Raw genomic sequence first — 18730 nt, forward strand, 5'->3', positions numbered from 1 at the left:
ACACTAAATAAGAAGTTCTAAAAAAATGCTGCTTACACCATCACAAGATGTTAACAAGATGCAAATGTCAATATATTTTATGGAAACACCCAAAGGCAAAACTCAGAGACCGACTGACAAATATGCTTCTGGTCTTTCAGTCTCTAAGGCTGTAAAATTTAACAGTGGCCAGAGCATTCCTGAGCATTGGAACATGATCCTCAGGCTATTGCCCTGCACCACCTAACATTCTCCAAAACAATGTTCAGGCACAGTTTGGGATCATTCCCAACAGCCTGCAGTAAGCCTGTTTTGGAGGACAGAGGCTGAAGCACAGATGTGATGTTCGGGGCGGGGGGGGGGGGGGGGGGGTATAATTTAGCTGCACGGCCATTGAGGCCTCCGAGTTTCTTGGCTGGACCTACTGGACAGTAAGCCAGTTGCTGTGTAATTGGATTTAATCTATACTTGTTTTACCTGTACTTTACTCAAATGCAATCTGCTTAAAGGAGCTGACTCATCTCTGCACAAGCGCGTGTCAAGTGACTTAGTTTAACAGGAAAAGCCGAGTCCCCAGAACTCAGACCTGAAAACAGTCTGCTGATCTGGCATAAAGGTACATGCTTCTTTTCCTCAGTACACTAGAAACAGAGGAAGTTAAAATCAGCAAAAGAATAATTGCAAGAACAAAACGAAAATGTATTACTATTACGTGTAATATTGTTGTTCACTGCATGATGACAGAGGAAATTGCACGCTAAGACATGGGGGAGTGCAACATATGGGAAGACCAACTTCTCCAGCGTAAGTGGGCCTTTTCTTTCTCTTTACCTTATACATACTCTAAGAGAAATTTATTAAACATCACGTTGGAATCAAATGTAAGAAAAAGTGGCTTGGTTCACCACTCCTCTGCTTTATGGACAGGTGTGGAGATCTCTCCCCTTAAGGAGACCTTTCCTTATGTTTACCAGAGATGTTCTTCTAGCCACATGATCAGACCTCTCAGCTCTTACCTTTGTGCACATCCTTGAAATCAGCAGTATCTAAATATTACCAAGCTTATTTTTAGGAATCGTTTAAATCTGACTACCCAACTAGACCTCGAATCTGTACAAAGCAGTCTTTGCTAACTTCAAATCTAAAACAATGCTGCTGATGCAGATTGAAATCCCAAATACTCTGAATTATTGTAACCTTCTCTAGTTCTAGCTTTTGCCCGAAAATCTCACCAAGCTGCAATCCAGTATTAGCCTTAAACAAGTCATCACTACAACATCTGACTTAAGTATCTTAAGTCAGTTATCTTCCTCCCAATTATCAGCCCTAGATCTAGTTCAGCTGACTCCGAGCAGACGCTGCTCGACATCAACAGACCTTGCTGGCCAGGATCTTACTCCTAGCTTTCATCGTAGCCTAAGTGTTGAACCCAGACAGATTGCCATCTTCCCTTTTGGACTCACACCTAGATATAAATTACTTGCTCCTAGTCACTTCTCTTTTCCCCATTCCAGATGAATATCCAAACCGTGTCCTTGCCTTACTGGAAGTGTATCCCAGGAGGCTGAAGGAAGGCAGGAGGCATCTTGGGCTCCAGCAGATCACCTGACTTTGGACTACCAGAGTACTGGTAGAACTGGTGATTACATCAGTCTTGCAGCTGAGATGCAACCTCAACTATACTTTGTTCATTGACACAACTTGAACCCTAGCTCTCATCTCCACCCCTTTCTTGGCTATGAAATAAATTTCAACTTCATACTTAAACGTATTCAGACAGGCTCTGTTGCTGCTACCTTGCTTAACTGATCCTTCTTAACTCAAACATAACTCTCGTTTGCCAATCATGTCTGCCTAAGCCTAATCCTAACCCTAACCCAAGCTCAGTGATCCCTGTAAAACCTTGTCTCTGGGTGATACCGACCCTTTGTGGACTCTGCCATAAATCAACTTCTGCTGCTGGCATGAGCCACCTTAACTCCAAACCTAATTAATTTGGTCCTCCCCAACAGTCCCACACCTGACCCTAACCAAACAGCACCATTGCTAAATCCTACACCTAGTCCAGTGGCAAATTCTGGACACATCCTCACTGTATGTCACCAGCTGGCCTCAGTTCCAAACCTATCTCTACTTTTATCCTCAGAAGAATGGTTCCTGTCAGCCTCAGGCTTGAACCTAGCTAAACGGTAGCTTCCAACACCAGCCTTAATGCAGGCTGGTCATACTTATATCTCACCTGGCCTGAATCCAGCTGTATTAATACTAGCCATCATTAAGGCCAGCAACCTTAAGATGACCTCCACAATGATGTGTCTGTCATCCTACATCTTCCAGAACATCTTTTTTGCCAGGTACTATGTGTGGAGAGATAGATGAGATGTATCAAAAGTACCGGTTGCCTTAATTTCTTCAGTGGATAATTACACTACTGAAAAATTATGTGCGTGCATACTTTGACAAATCATGAAGCATCAGTTTTAAATAATCTTTGAAGGCAATTTCTATGCAGGTGGAATAGGAAAATATGTCTAACAATAATGAAGAATTCAGGCTGTGTTTATTTCAAGCATATCATATATTATTTGTCTGTTCTTATCTACTAGTTTAAAAAACCCACAATATTCTGACAGCACTATTGGAAAAGCAGTCTTCTGGCCAATATTTAAAGGAGAAATCTTGTCTATTTACACTGAAATATGAAATCCTAAAGTACTTTTATCCTGAACAGAACTGTTACAATTACCTATAGTGGAGTATCACCTACAGTAAGGACTTTGCACTTGCACTGTGAAAATCAAGGATGAAATTTAAAACTTGTTTGCTGTAAATTGCTACACTTCTTCAAGACATAAGGAACGTAAGCCATGGCTATAGTCATTATCTACTCCTTTAATTTACGCTCAAATTTCACATCCAAAGATCTGCCACGCTTAATCTGTGGCACCTCTAATTTTGACCGTCATCTTTCAATCAATGCACTTCATATATTTTTCTCCTAACTAATCAATGGGAAGCCTGCACACAAGCAATATAAATATTACTTTTAAACCAATATTCTTAAATATGATGAATTTTTGACACTTACCTGAGGCCTCTAAGTTAGGAGCCTAGTCATCTCAGACTCCTCCTACATTCAACAAAGAGACACAGGCAACTTCAAAGAGCAATTCAGATCTTAGTTCGGCTGAACCAAACTCTGAAGGTGCCCCTTTTCTCTGTTAAGTGGCTAGGAAGACTACTTGGACTAAATTTTCCTCAGATGCTTCAGTTATGTCCTTAATCATAGCTGGGCCTTAGTCCATACCATGTTTGAAGACTAAGTCATAGGTTTTAATGGACAATCTAATTAATATCTTTGCTTTTTAACTACTGTCTTCAATTCCACCTAATATTCTTGACCTAACAAAGATTAAATATTGAGCAAGAGTATTTCAAGAGTAACATAGGAGCCAAAGTCTGATTTTAAAATATAATTTAAAAAAAATCATAACTAATCCACTGCCTTTTTGTGAGAATTAAATAATCTTTGAAGATGAGACAGTTATATCTGCGCAGAACCCTGCGGCTAGCTCAGAAACGGAGAGAAGAATGGTCAGCCAGGATGGCATTCAAGGTAGACTATAAGCTCTCCCAAGAAATCAGGAACAAGAATACAAAAGCACCAGGCTAACACAGTTGTTCCACTACTTTACACCTAAGATACCTCATTTGTAACTTGGGTGTCTTTTCATTGCGCAGATTTAAGATGTGCAGAACTAATCTTAGGATGCAAAAGCTTCCAGGCAGCTTTGAAAAGTGTAATTAAGTTCACGTAAGAGAACCTTTTCCAGAATTAATTTTCTTTCAAACAGAAAAAAAAAAGAAAAGGAAGATATTCCATATGCAGGCAATAGGCTGGTAGGAAAACTAGAGCTCTTGTGATTTCAGAGATGCTCTGTGCTAAATAAATTTGTCTACAGAAGTTACCAGTAAGCACTTCCATTTTCATGATGGCTACAGATGCAGCCATGATGTCTTAATTCAGTATGTAAGTCAATCCCCTGAGGAGCCGTGAAAATTTTGGGGAAGACACTGTAATTTCTGCTAACCTTTGTATCCAGAAATTAGGTGGGGTAAATTTAAAAAAAATCCAGAAGGGAAGAAAGGGGACAGACAGAGAGACCTGCAGAGATAAATAAAATAATCATCAGCAAAGGAATCTGAAGGAAACACCTTCTTTGAGGTTTCATAATAAACTGATAATTAATCTTTTGTATATCAATGGCAGGAACAGCCTTTTCTATCTCAAAAAGTTTCATAATGTGTCACAGACTTCATATTTGGAGCAGCAAGAAATGAGGAAAGATCTGCATGAGCTGATATAAACTGTCAGAGTTTACTGTGATTGTCAGAAAATACTAATGTTCACAGAACTGTTCTCCTCAGTCCAAATGAAAGTAAATGCACTAAGAAAGCAATGCTGGACAAGCTCGGTGTGTAAGCCCTTAGCAGCAATATTCTTCACAAAAATCATTTCATAAATTCAGGGCAATAGCTAAACTAGTTGCCGTGAGATCTCGTAGCTAGAACCAGCACTACTGTGTTGGTGCAATGAAGTTGGTCTGAATGACAAATAATTGGATTATTTTCAATACTATTATTAATAATCTATATTTAATATATTATTACTTGTCTCCACATAACAACATTTCATCTATATAGTTTCACTTAAAAAGCTTCTAGCAATGAACAGCTACCTTGAATAGGATAGTAAGAAATCTCTGTATTATTAAAAGAATTTTACCATATAATAACGGTAATAAAAATCTCTTTTCCTTAGTTTAATAATTCCTGACACAACAAATATTTTGAAATCAACACTTCATATTTATCAGCTTTTCGTTCCTCATCAAGTTATCTAAAGTTTCTGTTGCATACTGCTCCTTCTTCCCATACGCCGTTTGAGAACTATTTGAATTTGTCGAAAAAGAAAAATTATGTACATTTTTCTTAGATGAATTTCCTCTCCCCTTGACAGGTTTTAAAACTAAGAGAAACAATGATAAAAAATCATTATTTAATTATAGTTCAATAACGCAAATAATTTATAAAATGGTTTTAACATTTAAACATTTTACTTGTTCCGAGTTAATTTTTCCTATTACTATCCTATTTGAAATGAAAGTCAAGAATTATTTGATCACAGAATATTGGCATGGTAACAATACTATCCATTACTTTGCATACTGAGGAAAAAGTGAAAACTATTTTCACAAAGCACCAAACAATATAAATGAAGGTTCATTGCTTCCCTCTACTGAACTATATCACAATGCCAGAAGTAAAAATAACTAATTAATGATCTATCTGTAACTACAGTTATACTCTGGAAGAACTAGCTAGACGGTATGACCATCTATTTTGGTTATGTCTTCTTTATTTTTCCTCCTTGACGTTCGAAGTCACATGGAAATTACAATTTCAAGACTTATAAAAAACCATCTCCACATTTTTGTCTATACAAATTCCATTATATGCATATAACTATGAGGGACGTGGTTTAGTGGTAACTCGGCAGTGCCAGGCTAACGGTTGGACTTGATGATCTTAAAGGTCTCTTCCAATCAAAACAATTCTATGATTCTATCCAGTATATGCATATACCAGAAACTAAGCATATTTTCTAGAAGAAAACACAATTTTATTTCCTCAATTAGTTTCATTTACCTTAAAGTGCTCCAATACTACACAAGTGCTAGGAAATATTCTCAAATAATTTCATTTTGGTTTTCATTTATTCTTTTCAATAGTGCATCTTTACAGTTACTTCATGGGAATTCTCAATGCTGACATACAGCAAAGCAATTCAAATTATGCTCTTTCAGTATAACTACTCTTACAGCTATGATCTGACAAGCAACACATATGAGAAGACATTAGGTTTGAAAGTACTGGATCTAGACCTATCAAAAAAACTTACCATGCATCACTGGTAGACTTGGTTTAGATTCTTCAAGGTGGTCTATAGTAGTGTTCACTAAAATAGCACAGAAGTAAAAAAAAAAAGTAAATGTATTATAGTAAACAATAACATGCATGTACTGATTCATAAATGTTGCAATATTTAATCATATTTATAAATTACACAATTTTTGGCATATTACTGTAAACAAACAGTTTACAAAGTAAAAATTGGCCCTTCACAACATGAAAGTATATCTCTAGATATGCTTAGCATTTTAATACTTCTAGAACCAGGAAAAGAAACTAACAATTAAATTGTCGCTGAACTGGAATGTGGACCTCCACTAGTCAGATCATCTCTTTGGTCATTCATGTCTGTATGTTGTATTTGTGTCCCAGGGAAGAAGCCCTGGCCCAAAGCTACTTGGTCAAGTCTAGCCTGATCGACACTTGTATTCCGCGAAGAGGATCTGCTGCATCCACACTTCATATCAATTAGTGCAAACCCTATATGTAACATGTATAGAGTGTAGCCTTGGAGTGAATTACCACTTCAGTTCCTCAGATCAGCTTGGGGCCAGAAGAAAATTCACTTGTGTGCCATGGCCTCTGCTTCAGTGTGGCTGAACGTGACCAGCTCCAGCTGAGAAGCCATACAGCCATACTATTGCTGTGGTCTCCTCAAATTAACCTATTCTCTGCTGCTAGATTCAGTTCAAGGCAACGTCCTGCTATTAAGCAAGATGATTTCCACACTGGGATTAGAATTAATCCAGCTGTCATCATCTATTACAATAAACTCATTTCCAGTCACTGCAACTGCAGCATCAACTATATGGGTGTTTGTGGTGCAGGACTGCATTCCAAAACAATATTGTCAGGTTTAGCTATTTGTAATGGTCTGCAGATGTTGAAGCACTGCACAGACAAAAATATCAGAGTTCTTAAAATTCTTTGAACATCTGTATCTTAACTCATGAATTAATCAATTTTGTTTACTCTCATAGTATTTTCCCTTTGGTGAGCTGTGCAGCCTAAGGACAGTCAAGCATGAAAAAACAATTAAAATTACACTTCATAAAGTAAAACCAAAAGTTGTTTACATAACACAAAATAGAGTTGCTATATTTCACATTTCTTCACTACTCAAGCAATCAACTTTGTACATTAGAAGTCCTTACAGCTGCAAAACATGAACTTTGAAAATCATGGCATGGAGACAGGTAGGCACCCTGTGAAACACAAATAAATTGCCAGTACTGATTTGATTTCAGTATTTAGTTAGTAAAGTTGATGTCTGTATTTTTCAATGAATTGTAATGTTTGTTTCAGCCAAGCTGCTGAAATCAGAAACAAAGTCTGCTTTTTCTTACAGTTTGTACTTACCATCATACGGTTTAATGTTTGCAACTGATCTTGTGGACAATTCTTTTATCTAAAAGAGAAAAGACAGATCATTTACAAATGTAAATGATCAATATCTAGAAATGCACATTTGGTGCAAAACACATAGTTTTAGTACTATTCCATAACAGAAACTATTGTTTATGATTTGGGGAGAAAACCACCACTTTTGTGGAACTCTATTCTACTGCCTAATGCATATTTCATTCACGCTCAATGAATGCTGGAAGACTTATTTCTGTTGGTTGTCTTATGTGAACTCATACTTTGTACAAGCTATAAAGTGAAACGAGAGTGGGCTTATGGGCCACTTCAGCACCTACAGTTTCAATACTTTCTGCTTCAGCAATTCATGTTCAATTTTGCAAGCCTAGTTTCACTCCAGGGAAACACTTAATTACACATTGATTTTAAACACATGAACAGTTCTCCTGTCTGCTCTACAGCGTTGTGTATTTGACACCCAAGACACGCACTGAACAAAATTGAAAGCGTAGAGGAAACAAGCTGGCTGTAATTTGATCTAAAGAAAACAGCGAACCTGTGAAAACTATATCATTATAACAATGTTCTGCACACCAATTCCCAAAACAGAAGCTGAACCCAAACCACGGTCACTGTCAGCTGGAGCTGGCACAGGATACTAGACCCTGGTCCCTTTTTATTTATCTGTTTGGATATAGCAAGTAATGCCTCAATTCATTGTCCATCCGGTTTGGATTTTACAAAAGTGTTAGCTATTTTTCAAGCCCTTCCAGTTTCCAGATGTTGAGAATGCAGATCTTCACAATTGTATTTCACAAACACCAAACTCAGATCCCTCTGAACCTGTTTTACACCTGTGGTGATACGGTTTTGTTTTAAAAGGTCACTTTACTGCAAATAATTTGTCTAGGATTAAGTCCTCTATTGCTCCAGCTATCAAATTTGTTAAGGCGGAGATGTAAAAGCTATTTTTTGTCTTTCCAATTTTTTAAGCACTTAAGTATAGGTTTGACATTAATCTCAAGAAAAATGTGTAAAATCAGATGTTGATTTGTAAAGAAGACACCGTCTAATAGAGGAACAGGTTTGTAAGAACCACATAATCATGCTATAGTCTAACCTCCAGAACACCCAGATCTTCACCCACCAATTCACCTTAAAAAAATATAGTTATGTTTGAACAAAAGTGTATTTTTAAGAAAAAACAACTCATTTCCAAACAAATAATTTCTTACAATCATAGAATATCTCAAGCTGAAAGGGACCCATAGGGATCATCGAGTCCACTCCCTGGTCCTCGCAGGACTACCTAAAACTAAACCATATGACTAAGTGCGTTGACGAGACGCTCCTCGAACTCTGACTGGCTTGCTGCTGTGACCACTTCCCTGGGGAGCCTGTTCCAGTGACCAACCACCCTCAGTGAAGAACCTTTTCCTAATGTCCCATCTGAACTTCCCTTGATGCAGATTCATTCGTTTTCTTCGTGTCCTGTTGCTGGCCACCAGAGAGAGGAGATCAGCACCTCCCCCTCCGCTGCACCCCTTGAGGAAGTTGTAGACTGCAACGAGGTCACCCCTCAGCCTTCTCTTCTTCAAGCTGAACAAGCCAAGTGACCTCAGATACTCCTCTGAAGTCTTGCCCTTGAGACCTTTCACCATCTTGGTCACCCTCCTCTGGACACACTCTAATAGTTTGATGTCCTTCTTATATTGAGGTGCCCAAAACTGCACACGGTACTTGAGGTGGGGCTGCACCAGTGCAATGCAGAGTGGGACAATCTCCTCCCTCAACTGGCTAGCAATGCTGTGCTTGATGCAACCCAGGACACAGTTGGCCCTTTTGGCTGCCAGGACACACTGTTGATTCATATCCAACCTGCCATCAATCCAGACCCCTGGATCTCTTTCTGCAGGGCTGCTCTCCAGACTCTTGTCCCCCAGTTTGTACGTATCACCAAGATTACATCATCACAGGTGGAGAATCTGGCACTTGCTCTTGTAAAATTTCATATGGTTATAATTTAATTAATTATTCTTACAGTAATAAAATGATACTTTATTTTTAGTGTGAGAAGTCATGTATTTTCAGATTTCAAACACTAGATTTCATTATGATTATTTTGTGGCAGGTTAAATCCTGTTCACTATCAGAAATTTTTCATCTGTACAAGTCTTTGGTGACTCTGACCTAGTAATCTTTTAACTTTGTGTTGAACTTATTAAAAACATTTGGTTTATTAATCTTTTCCTTCTAAATTATGTTTTAATTCGTGGTTTACATTCCTGTCTCTTTTCCAGAGATGTTCTTATTTATCAACATAATTTCCAAAGTGTAACCAAAATACTACAGCAATACCATTACAAATTGGGAATACTAACTATGCAACCGGAGATAAATCAAAGACCAAATGCTAGCAAAATGTTTCTCTCTGTCCTATGCTCTCTGAACCATAGAGTGCTTCACAAAACAGACCTGCTTCTTCTGAGTAATAATCAGATCATTCTGCTCCTGAAGCCTCTGCCCCAATTCTTCTATCCTCCTCTTGTAAAAGGTGTTATTTTTATTCAGGTCTTCTCTCACTGATGATTTAAGCTTCTCAATCTGTGACAGCAGCTAGAAAGCAATCAGAAGAAAAGGAACTTTATATTAATATTATACAAAATATTTTAATGCCATAAAGCTTTAACAAGCAAATGCCATGCTTAAATATTTTTAACACTTTTTTTTTCAGCAAAAATGTAATGTCTCCTGTGATTTCATTGGGACTTGCATATACTACAAAACAGTTGTCTGGATAGCTTTTTATTTACACAAGGAAGATTACCTAAATTGCAATACAAAGAAAGGGACATACAAACACATTGCTAAGGTTGCCAAAAAATAAGATTGCAGGAAAAAAAAGCATACAACTCTATAAAAATGTTTTGGTTATAAATAGTGTCAAATAAGGATATTTTAAGGTGATGAGATGTGAATTTGCATGATAAACCTAATATATTAGCTCTGAATGTAGAAGAAAGGGAACAATCTGTCAGGTGCACCATCCCAAAAGTAATACTTACATTACTCCTCCCTTATTCTATTCTTGCATTGTGTGTGGGTGTATCATTAACTACATCCTTTTTGGGGAATGTTCCACAGTTCCTCCCCACTGCTTTCTTGCCAGAGGAGGAGAAGCCATTGGTCAGACCACTATGATCTGCTCAGTTCTTACATGGTCACGCACACGAAAGGAAAATGAAAGGAAAAGAAGCAAGAGAAACAAAGCAGGAAAGAGATTAAAAAGAAATGCAGACATAAAAAAAAAATCTGAGGAATAAAGCTTTGTATATTAAAATATATAAACTGATGCAAAATAAAATGCCATGGTGGTTTCTCCTGGAAAAGCTGAACAGATTCTGCATTAGAAAGCTACAACAGAAAAAGCAGCAGAGAAGTGATAGAAAAGAGAAAAAAAGATTGAGACATATGCCATCGGTCCATGGTAGCAGAAAGTACAGGGCAGATGAAAGCTACGTGTTGGCAAGTTCTATCTCAACTATCCGGCATACCCAAATAACACAGAAAACATAGTATAATACAGTGCTCACAGATTTAGTTGTAAGCTCTTCAAAACAGATACAGTGTCAGGTGTCTGTCAGATTCTTAAATGATAAATTCCATTTCAACCCTGTCCTTAACTGAAACGCCAAGATCCTACCGTACAGAAATATAGAGATAATACATACATCTAAGAGGACACACTCTTATAAACTCTTGAGATCTAGGCTTTCTAATCCAGCAGATGTATTATAGCATATGAAGAACTACTGAAAGGGTAAGAAAATAAGAAAAGTCTCTTTTTAGTTTAAGTGGTTTGCTGTGCCGCTTACCAGGGACTTTTCTGTTTCATGGTCATGATGAAGGGCTTGTATTCTAGACGTCCACTTACTTTCCTGCATAGAGGAAATCAATATCAACTCCTGTTAATAACACATTACCATTTAGTTTGACATATGCAGCTTTATTTCTTGTTAATAACATATTACCATTTAGTTCAATATATGCAGCTTTATTTTTCTAAATAAAGTATAAATACTGAAAAGATTATTGATGATATGAAACTTGAGTAACCCCATATTTAAGACCTAGAACAGTCATCAGCATCTTTTGTGCATTTGAATGTGTTTTTCTTACCAGTCACTCTATAAACTACGTATTTTTTCCTTGATTTGTATATATAGTGACTGTGAGCAAGAAATACGCGAGTATTTTGATATTTCTCTGTGTATTAACAATAAGAGTAGTAAGAGCAGGGTTTTTTTCCCCAAAATAATGTCATTTCAGGCATTCATTAACAATGTATTTTGTGTAATGATGATAACACAGTATTAATAAATGAGTTTTAGAGTGAACTGAATTTTTAAATATTCTTTAATTAAATAAAAAACATAAAGTAAAACTCACTAAGTTTTCCAAATCTTTGAGCAGAAGTGACCAAACTTCTGGATAATACCAGCAGTATATAAAGATGTTCACATCCCAAGAACCATGAATTATATAATGACTATCTTAAAGTGTCCAAAAAAAAAAGAAAAAGGAGTAAAATGGTTTGTGGGTATTTCCAAAGGCCTCACAACTCGTTTTTTTTTCTAGGAACAGCCTGGACATGCAGGTGAGCCTCAGAGACATGCAATGATCTTGGCCTCAGTGGCCCTTCCTCACTCAGTCTCTTTCCTATAGGTGGGACTTGGATTGACCAACAGCTTTGCACAAGCACCAGTACCTGTGCTGGTCAGATGATGTAGTCCTGGTACAGAAGTTGTACCTGACAAGCTCAAGTGCTTCATAGGACTCAAAAGCCACAGGCTGACAAATCCTCCCAGGAAATGTCTTAAACATTTTTTTTTCATCTTGGAAAATTCCATTTTTTCCATAAGTGGTCTCACAGATCAGGAGATGTAAATGGTTTATTAGAGCCTTCTGGAACTGAACTGCAATCATACTTGGTAAAGCTTAATATATTTAATAATAAAGAATAAGAGAATATATTTAATAACAAAGAATACATAAATAACAATTTATTTATGTATTAAGGATAAGGGAAATAATTCCTTGATTTCCATTACAGAGATTGTACTAAATAGTAGTAGATCTTTAAAAACATCTATTTTAGACATTAAGAGGGATAAGAATTTTACTTATGAATTTAAAATCTTACTCGGAAATGTACAAAAATTAAAAGAACACAAGTAGTCTGTCAAAAACGATAGATTAAGTTATAGTGTTACCTGTTTTTCAAGAAGTTTAACCACACTGTGATAATCCTGAGGACTCTGCGGTTTCTCTTCTGTAAAATCTTGGCTGTCTTTCAGCGTCCCTAAATTGGATTTTTGTCGCATATTGGACTTTTGTAATTCTAACAGTTGCTAAAAGACAGGGGAAAAAATGAAGATCTGAATATGTATACAGTTTTTGTTTTATAAAACTGTCATTTAATACCAAATTTACTTTAAACATAACTGCAGAGACAGTGCATTAGAAGCTTCCCACATTTCTTATGAGTTCAGCATTTATCAAATTTCATATAATCATTAATACATACATCTAACATAAATATACCTTGCAAGTATACACATGAACTAGCAGCTACAAAATTGCTCTGCTAATGTCACACGTAGTTGTTTTCTGACCCACCGACACTTTTACAGTTCTCTTTCTAGTCAAAACTCTGGAAAGCATTTCCAGACCATGTATTGAAAAGACGTGCAGTTCTACTGTCAGGATTATAGTGCAGAGGTTAGTCCCCTCCAGTTATAAGAATATTAATATAAGGATAGTTAACAGACAGCAATAATAACAATATCTACTAATATGTAAACAGGCACTCAAAAGTTGAGGAGTAAGAAAAAAACGACATAGTTGCTGAAGGCATAATTCATTCATCCAAAACAATACTATTAAAAAAATAACTGAAATTATGTTAAAAAAGTACCAATATACAAAGATACAATTATGGCTACCATCCAACCATTATTCCTAAAGTTTTGTAAGAAGACCTCTAAGATGACTACATCGCATTTCAAATACGTGAAGTTCACTACCATCTACTGTAACGGATTCATGCCTTAAAATGTTGGAAAATTTAAATCACTTACATTTTCTAATGTTGAATTTCTTGAAGATAACTCCTTAAGCTCTTTCATAAACATCTCTTTCACTTTTTCTATTTCATCAGCCAATTTCTCTTTTTCCTCCTCTTTCCATTTATGAAATGATTGTAGAATTTCTTCTTCTTTTGATTTTTGCTGTTCACATTCCTGAAATTATTTAAGAAACATCATTTGTTATTTTTCCCCACATGCAATACTAATTCAAGCACTCAAACTTCGTGTGGGGAGTAGTCACTTTCAATGGGCAACATTGTGACATCAAAAAACGAAAAAACCCACAAGTTTCTGAAGAATTCTGGAGTTGCAAACTATACATGTTGCTAGCAAAACAAGTACGCTTCAAGAGGTTTTGGAAGTTCATAATTTTTCATTGAATAATACATGAATGACCCTACTTGGTCATACCAAAGATCCACCTAGTTCAGCATCCTGTTTCTCACAGAGGCCGTTAAGTGTAGAGGTGGGAAAGGACAATAACAAGGCAAGCAAACATGCACTTTTTCCTTAATAGTCCCTAAGCTGCCAACTGTTTTCAGCTCAGAGGACTTCCTCAGCCTGATACAGTTTTGAAAACTTAGTAACCTTCGATACATTTCTCCTCATACACTTCTGCAGTCCTCCCTTGTGGCTGCCTCAGCTTTTAGCAACTGCAACATCTTTTGCCAATGAGCTGCACAGGTCTACTACAAGTTAGATGAAGAGCCAAATACTTTTTTGGGGGGATTGAATCTGGCTCCTGCCACGTTCATTTGATGGATGCAAGGTCCTGAACTGGAAAAGAGAGTGAATGATTGACACCTATTCACTCTACGTAACTCGTGACTTTGCAGTCTGTAGCCAAGCACGCTAACAGTCGTCAGTCTGAAAAAGAGACAACAGCTTGGTGGGGATGGAGGGTGAGATACTGATGTCTGTAAAGACCTTTAAGATCATGGAGCCCAACGGTACAACTAACACTGCCAAGTCCATCACTAAATCATATCCCTAAGTGCCACATCTACACGTCTTTTAAATACCTCCAGGATATTTAATTCTATCATATCCTTTTTGAGATGAAGGGACTAGACCTATGTACAGTATTTAGGCTGGGGCTTGCACAGTGATTTTTCAGAATAATTTGTAATATTTTATTTTCTTTGCTAGCTGCTACTAACCACTGGGCTGAAATTTCCCTGGAACTATGTATCACAACCTTAAGATCTTGCCCTTCTGTAATAACAGCTCAGAACCCATCATTTTGTAGATGAAGTTAGAATTGTTTTTTCCTCATATACATGTACCTCACTTTATGTGTTAAATTACTTTTACCATTCCATCACCTAGTCATTCATTTTTGTACAGTCCTCAATTTCTTCAAAGTCCTGCATTTCACTGCTCAGAATATATACTTTCTAGGCAACTCTTACATCTTTCCATCACAGCATTCACTCTGAATTTGTTTTCTAACTACAACAAGCAATCGTTGTACACTCATGAAGAACAGGATCTTCTGTATCCTTTCACCTCAAAGGAGTAGAGGGGACCAAGAACTGGAGGCATGACAGTTTTTATCCGAATTCTCTCCAGTAGTGGTTCTCCTAAGAAAAACACAGGGGAAAGATCTTCTGCTCTCTCAATCAGAAGACAACAACATAACGATACTTGAATTATCAGTGGATGTCAGTCATGGCACACAAATTGCAAGCAGTCACACTTCACATTTCTATCTTAGAATCACAGAATCATAGAATTGCCTAGGTTGGAAGGGACCTTTCAGATCACCTAGTCCAACCATCAACCTTAAGTCTGACAAAAACCATCACTAAACCATATTGCTAAGCACTACATCTACCCGTCTTTTAAATGCCTCCAGGGATGGCGACTCTACCACTTCCCTGGGCAGCCTGTTCCAATGCTGATAACCCATTCAGTGTAAAAATTTTTCCTAATATCCAATCTAAACCTCCCCTAGCACAACTTGAGGCCATTTCCTCTTGTCCTATCACTTGTTACTTAGGAGAAGAGACCAACCCCCACCTTGCTACAACCTCCTTTCAGGTAGTTGTAGAGAGTGATAAGGCCTCCCCTCAGCCTCCTTTTTCTCCAGGCTAAACATCCTCATCCACTCCTCATACGACTTGTTCTCCAGACCCCTCACCAGCTTTGTTGCCCATCTCTGGACACGCTCCTACACCTCAATGTCTTTCTTGTATTGAGGGCCCCAAAACTGGGCACAGTACTCGAGGTGGGGCCTCACCAGGGCCGAGTTCAGGGGAACTATCTTCCCTGACATCCCAGAAAAACAGAGAAGCTTTGAAAGCTTCTTGTTGTGTAACACTGCAGGCTGTAGCTTCAGGACATTTCAGGCAGTCCCCTTGTGGTTAAGAGTCTCAGCTAAGACAAGTGACTTCAAAATAGGCCCCTAAGGCACCAAAAAGTCTACACTGCACTGTTATGAATACTCCAAGTTCCATCTCATAAGAAAAACAATGCTTCAGGAGAAATATGTTATAGATGTACCTCTCAAAAGTGAGGCACAAAATGAACGAGCAGAATACCTAGCAGAGGTCCACATGGGGCCAAGGCCCATTATTTTGATAGTGCTTGCACTCCTAAGTGAAACTCTACCCACGCTCTTCAATTGCTCACTCAGTACTTTGGAAAATGGAAAAAAAAAACAGTAAGCTGAATGGTCCCAAGAAGAGGGAGGACAAAAGACAGGAGAGTCTGAAGCTCTGTTCAGGGAAAGAAACATTGCACGTTTTACAGAAGATCAGGTATTCCTCTGAAAACAAGGAAGAAAATAATTAATGATAGCCAAGTTTTGTTTGTTTCCTTTAAGTTCAAAATGCAGTGTTTGTTTCCAAACACTACATTTCCATTCCAAATGGTTGGTTTTATGTTTGAAGGTCCTCAAACTCCACTATGAAAGTTATTTAGAAGTTCTGAATATTGGGAGAAGGTTCCAAAAGGTTATGTTGACAACCACAAAACACTGCTTTTGAATGTGATACAGGGCAAACTGCAACACAAAGATCAGCATAACTCAATCATTAGAAGTATCTTGTCTCTTATTCCAAGAATTTGCTGCTCAAATTGAAGTGCAAAGTCCCTCTCCCATTAAAAAAAAAAATCCATCCCTATTTAGATAGCAAATTATCTGACAGTATTTAAACAGAAATGAAAACTGTGAGATGATCTGAAATTATCAAGCTTTAAAAAAAAAATAAATTAAACAGGTAACTTAGATTCTTTTTTCTCTTTATGAGCCAGTAAACATACTTACAAGATTCAATATCATTCTAAACAAAGCCTTGCATGCGATTACGAATATATAATTACTACTTTTAAATCATTCTGGTTTAAGGTCTTTTTATTCACACAGCAGTAGCTAAGACTACCTTCTGCTTTGGGTCTCCGGTCAGCCAAATCCTAAGGATTTAAAGGCCTAGATTCTAGATTGTTTTGCTGCTTCTCAGTCTCTTCTCCTTGGACTGCTTTACACCTCTGTTAGACAGTAAAGTTCTCCACAGCAAAGAATAAATCCTACTCAGTTTATAAAGTCACGTGTAAAATCACAGTCATATCTAAGAAACACGTAATCATCACAAAATATCATAATGTCAAAAATAGCTTATATTTCACCACAGCGAGGCAATTTTAACTGCTTCAATAACAAGCCACATGTCTTCTGAATTGACAAGTGCTACAGCTCTCAAGTATTCATTTAAAATATGTCTAAAATGAAAGTGAGGAGAAAGTGGATGTTCAAAATTACAGGAGACGAGGGAGGGCTATGGTCTAATACCCAAGCACCATTGCTGCCAGACAGGCAAGCTGTAGATACATTTTTGTTCTGTTCCAGTTACAAAATGATTTAACACAGTCCAAACTACTAATTATTTTGAAAGGTTCACATTACTTACTGCATTATTACCTTAGAAAACCTGACCATATTAGCCTGTTGTTCAGCCTCTAACTGGGACTTGGTGAGCTGCAACTGCTCCTTCAGTTTCTCAATCTCATCCTGCAATTTGTCTGTCTTTGCTTTCCTCTTCTGTTCTGTTTGAAAGAAACACAGATTTTAAAAATGTTTGTTGTAATTTCTGGAAACGTGATACTTAACAGCAAATGTGTTTCTATAGTGTTTCAGAAACATCTTCACGAAGGTTGACTCACATAGACCATTTCCCTTCCTACTATGAGTCTCCAAAGATGGTTTTAAATACGTATGTTCTCTGGACTGCTAACATCCTCAAAGACTGAAAAGTATCAGTATTGCTGGCATGTGCAATAGTTCATAAAATACTTACAAGAAAAAGTATTATATAATCTAATTTCAAAAGGATCTAAGCAACCCAGACTCAAAGAAGGATGTATGAAGGACAAAGTGAAGCTCAATGATTCAATTCTCTTAGGTTCAATTTATTCTAAATAACTTGAGTAAGGAGTCCATTTGGAATATAACTTATTATTTATCTGGAATGAGCCAGGGAGAATGTCACTGAAAAAAACCATTTTACAAATGTGCAAAAAATATAACAATCTTTGATCTTGAAACATTTTTTTGCCCGGGACTTACTAGGCTGCCATCATCTGGGAGTCTGAGCATAATGCAGAATATTATTCCAGAAATAAGTGCATAGAGTATTTCCCTCATGCAGTCATTTCAGACTAATTCTTTATATGATAATTAGTTCAACTGGTTTTGCAGCTCCTTCCACTACCATTTTTATCAAGTACAAAGTGGAGAAGAGCTTCTTTCTCCTTCCAAAACATTAACGCTTCTTCAGATGCCTATTCCAGCCCCTCTTACTTTTCCTGTTACAGTTCGGGCCTTGATAGATTCTTCCCACTCTTTCTCCTCCTGAACGCTCTTTTTTCCAAACTCATTTCTAATCACTGCCATTTATCAATACTTGTTAGTCCTTAGCAATAAATCATAAGCACGCTACCTAACAGGAAGGGAGAATTTAGAGATAAGAGACACAAACATTAAGAGCAATGTTTTTCAAACTAAACACTTTTCAATTAAGAGAAATAAAAGTACGTAAGTCAGTGGTATAGTAACCAAGATTATCATAGATACATGCAGTTAGATTATTCTTGACAGTTTCTTTTTCTCACTGTATTTTACAGTCAGTTTAGTTCAGGTGGTACTGATCCTATTCAAACTGATTTCAGGCGACCTGAATTATTTCTGTACTGATAATTCGTACGTATTCACAAAATGTATTTGCCTTAGCGCAACTTGTTCATTTTTACCCACACCTTCATAACAC

The 18730-nt window shown here is 37.2% G+C and overlaps 1 protein-coding gene across 3 annotated transcripts in view; it reads right to left on the reverse strand.

Moving 5' to 3' along the window:
• Positions 1 to 18730, reverse strand: part of DZIP1 (DAZ interacting zinc finger protein 1) — a 43512-nt gene that overhangs the window by 14024 nt on the left and 10758 nt on the right. For all 3 annotated transcript variants that reach the window (XM_054188110.1, XM_054188108.1, XM_054188109.1), the window contains 7 exons: positions 17386 to 17510; positions 13455 to 13616; positions 12588 to 12725; positions 11190 to 11252; positions 9790 to 9930; positions 7312 to 7360; positions 5942 to 5998 (listed from right to left, as the gene is read on the reverse strand). In XM_054188110.1, coding sequence (XP_054044085.1) covers positions 5942 to 5998; positions 7312 to 7360; positions 9790 to 9930; positions 11190 to 11252; positions 12588 to 12725; positions 13455 to 13616; positions 17386 to 17510 — 735 coding nt within the window. The remainder of the gene's footprint in view (positions 1 to 5941; positions 5999 to 7311; positions 7361 to 9789; positions 9931 to 11189; positions 11253 to 12587; positions 12726 to 13454; positions 13617 to 17385; positions 17511 to 18730) is intronic.

Source organism: Rissa tridactyla, chromosome 1 (genome assembly GCF_028500815.1).
Source record: "Rissa tridactyla isolate bRisTri1 chromosome 1, bRisTri1.patW.cur.20221130, whole genome shotgun sequence".
Taxonomy (NCBI): Eukaryota; Metazoa; Chordata; class Aves; order Charadriiformes; family Laridae; genus Rissa; species Rissa tridactyla.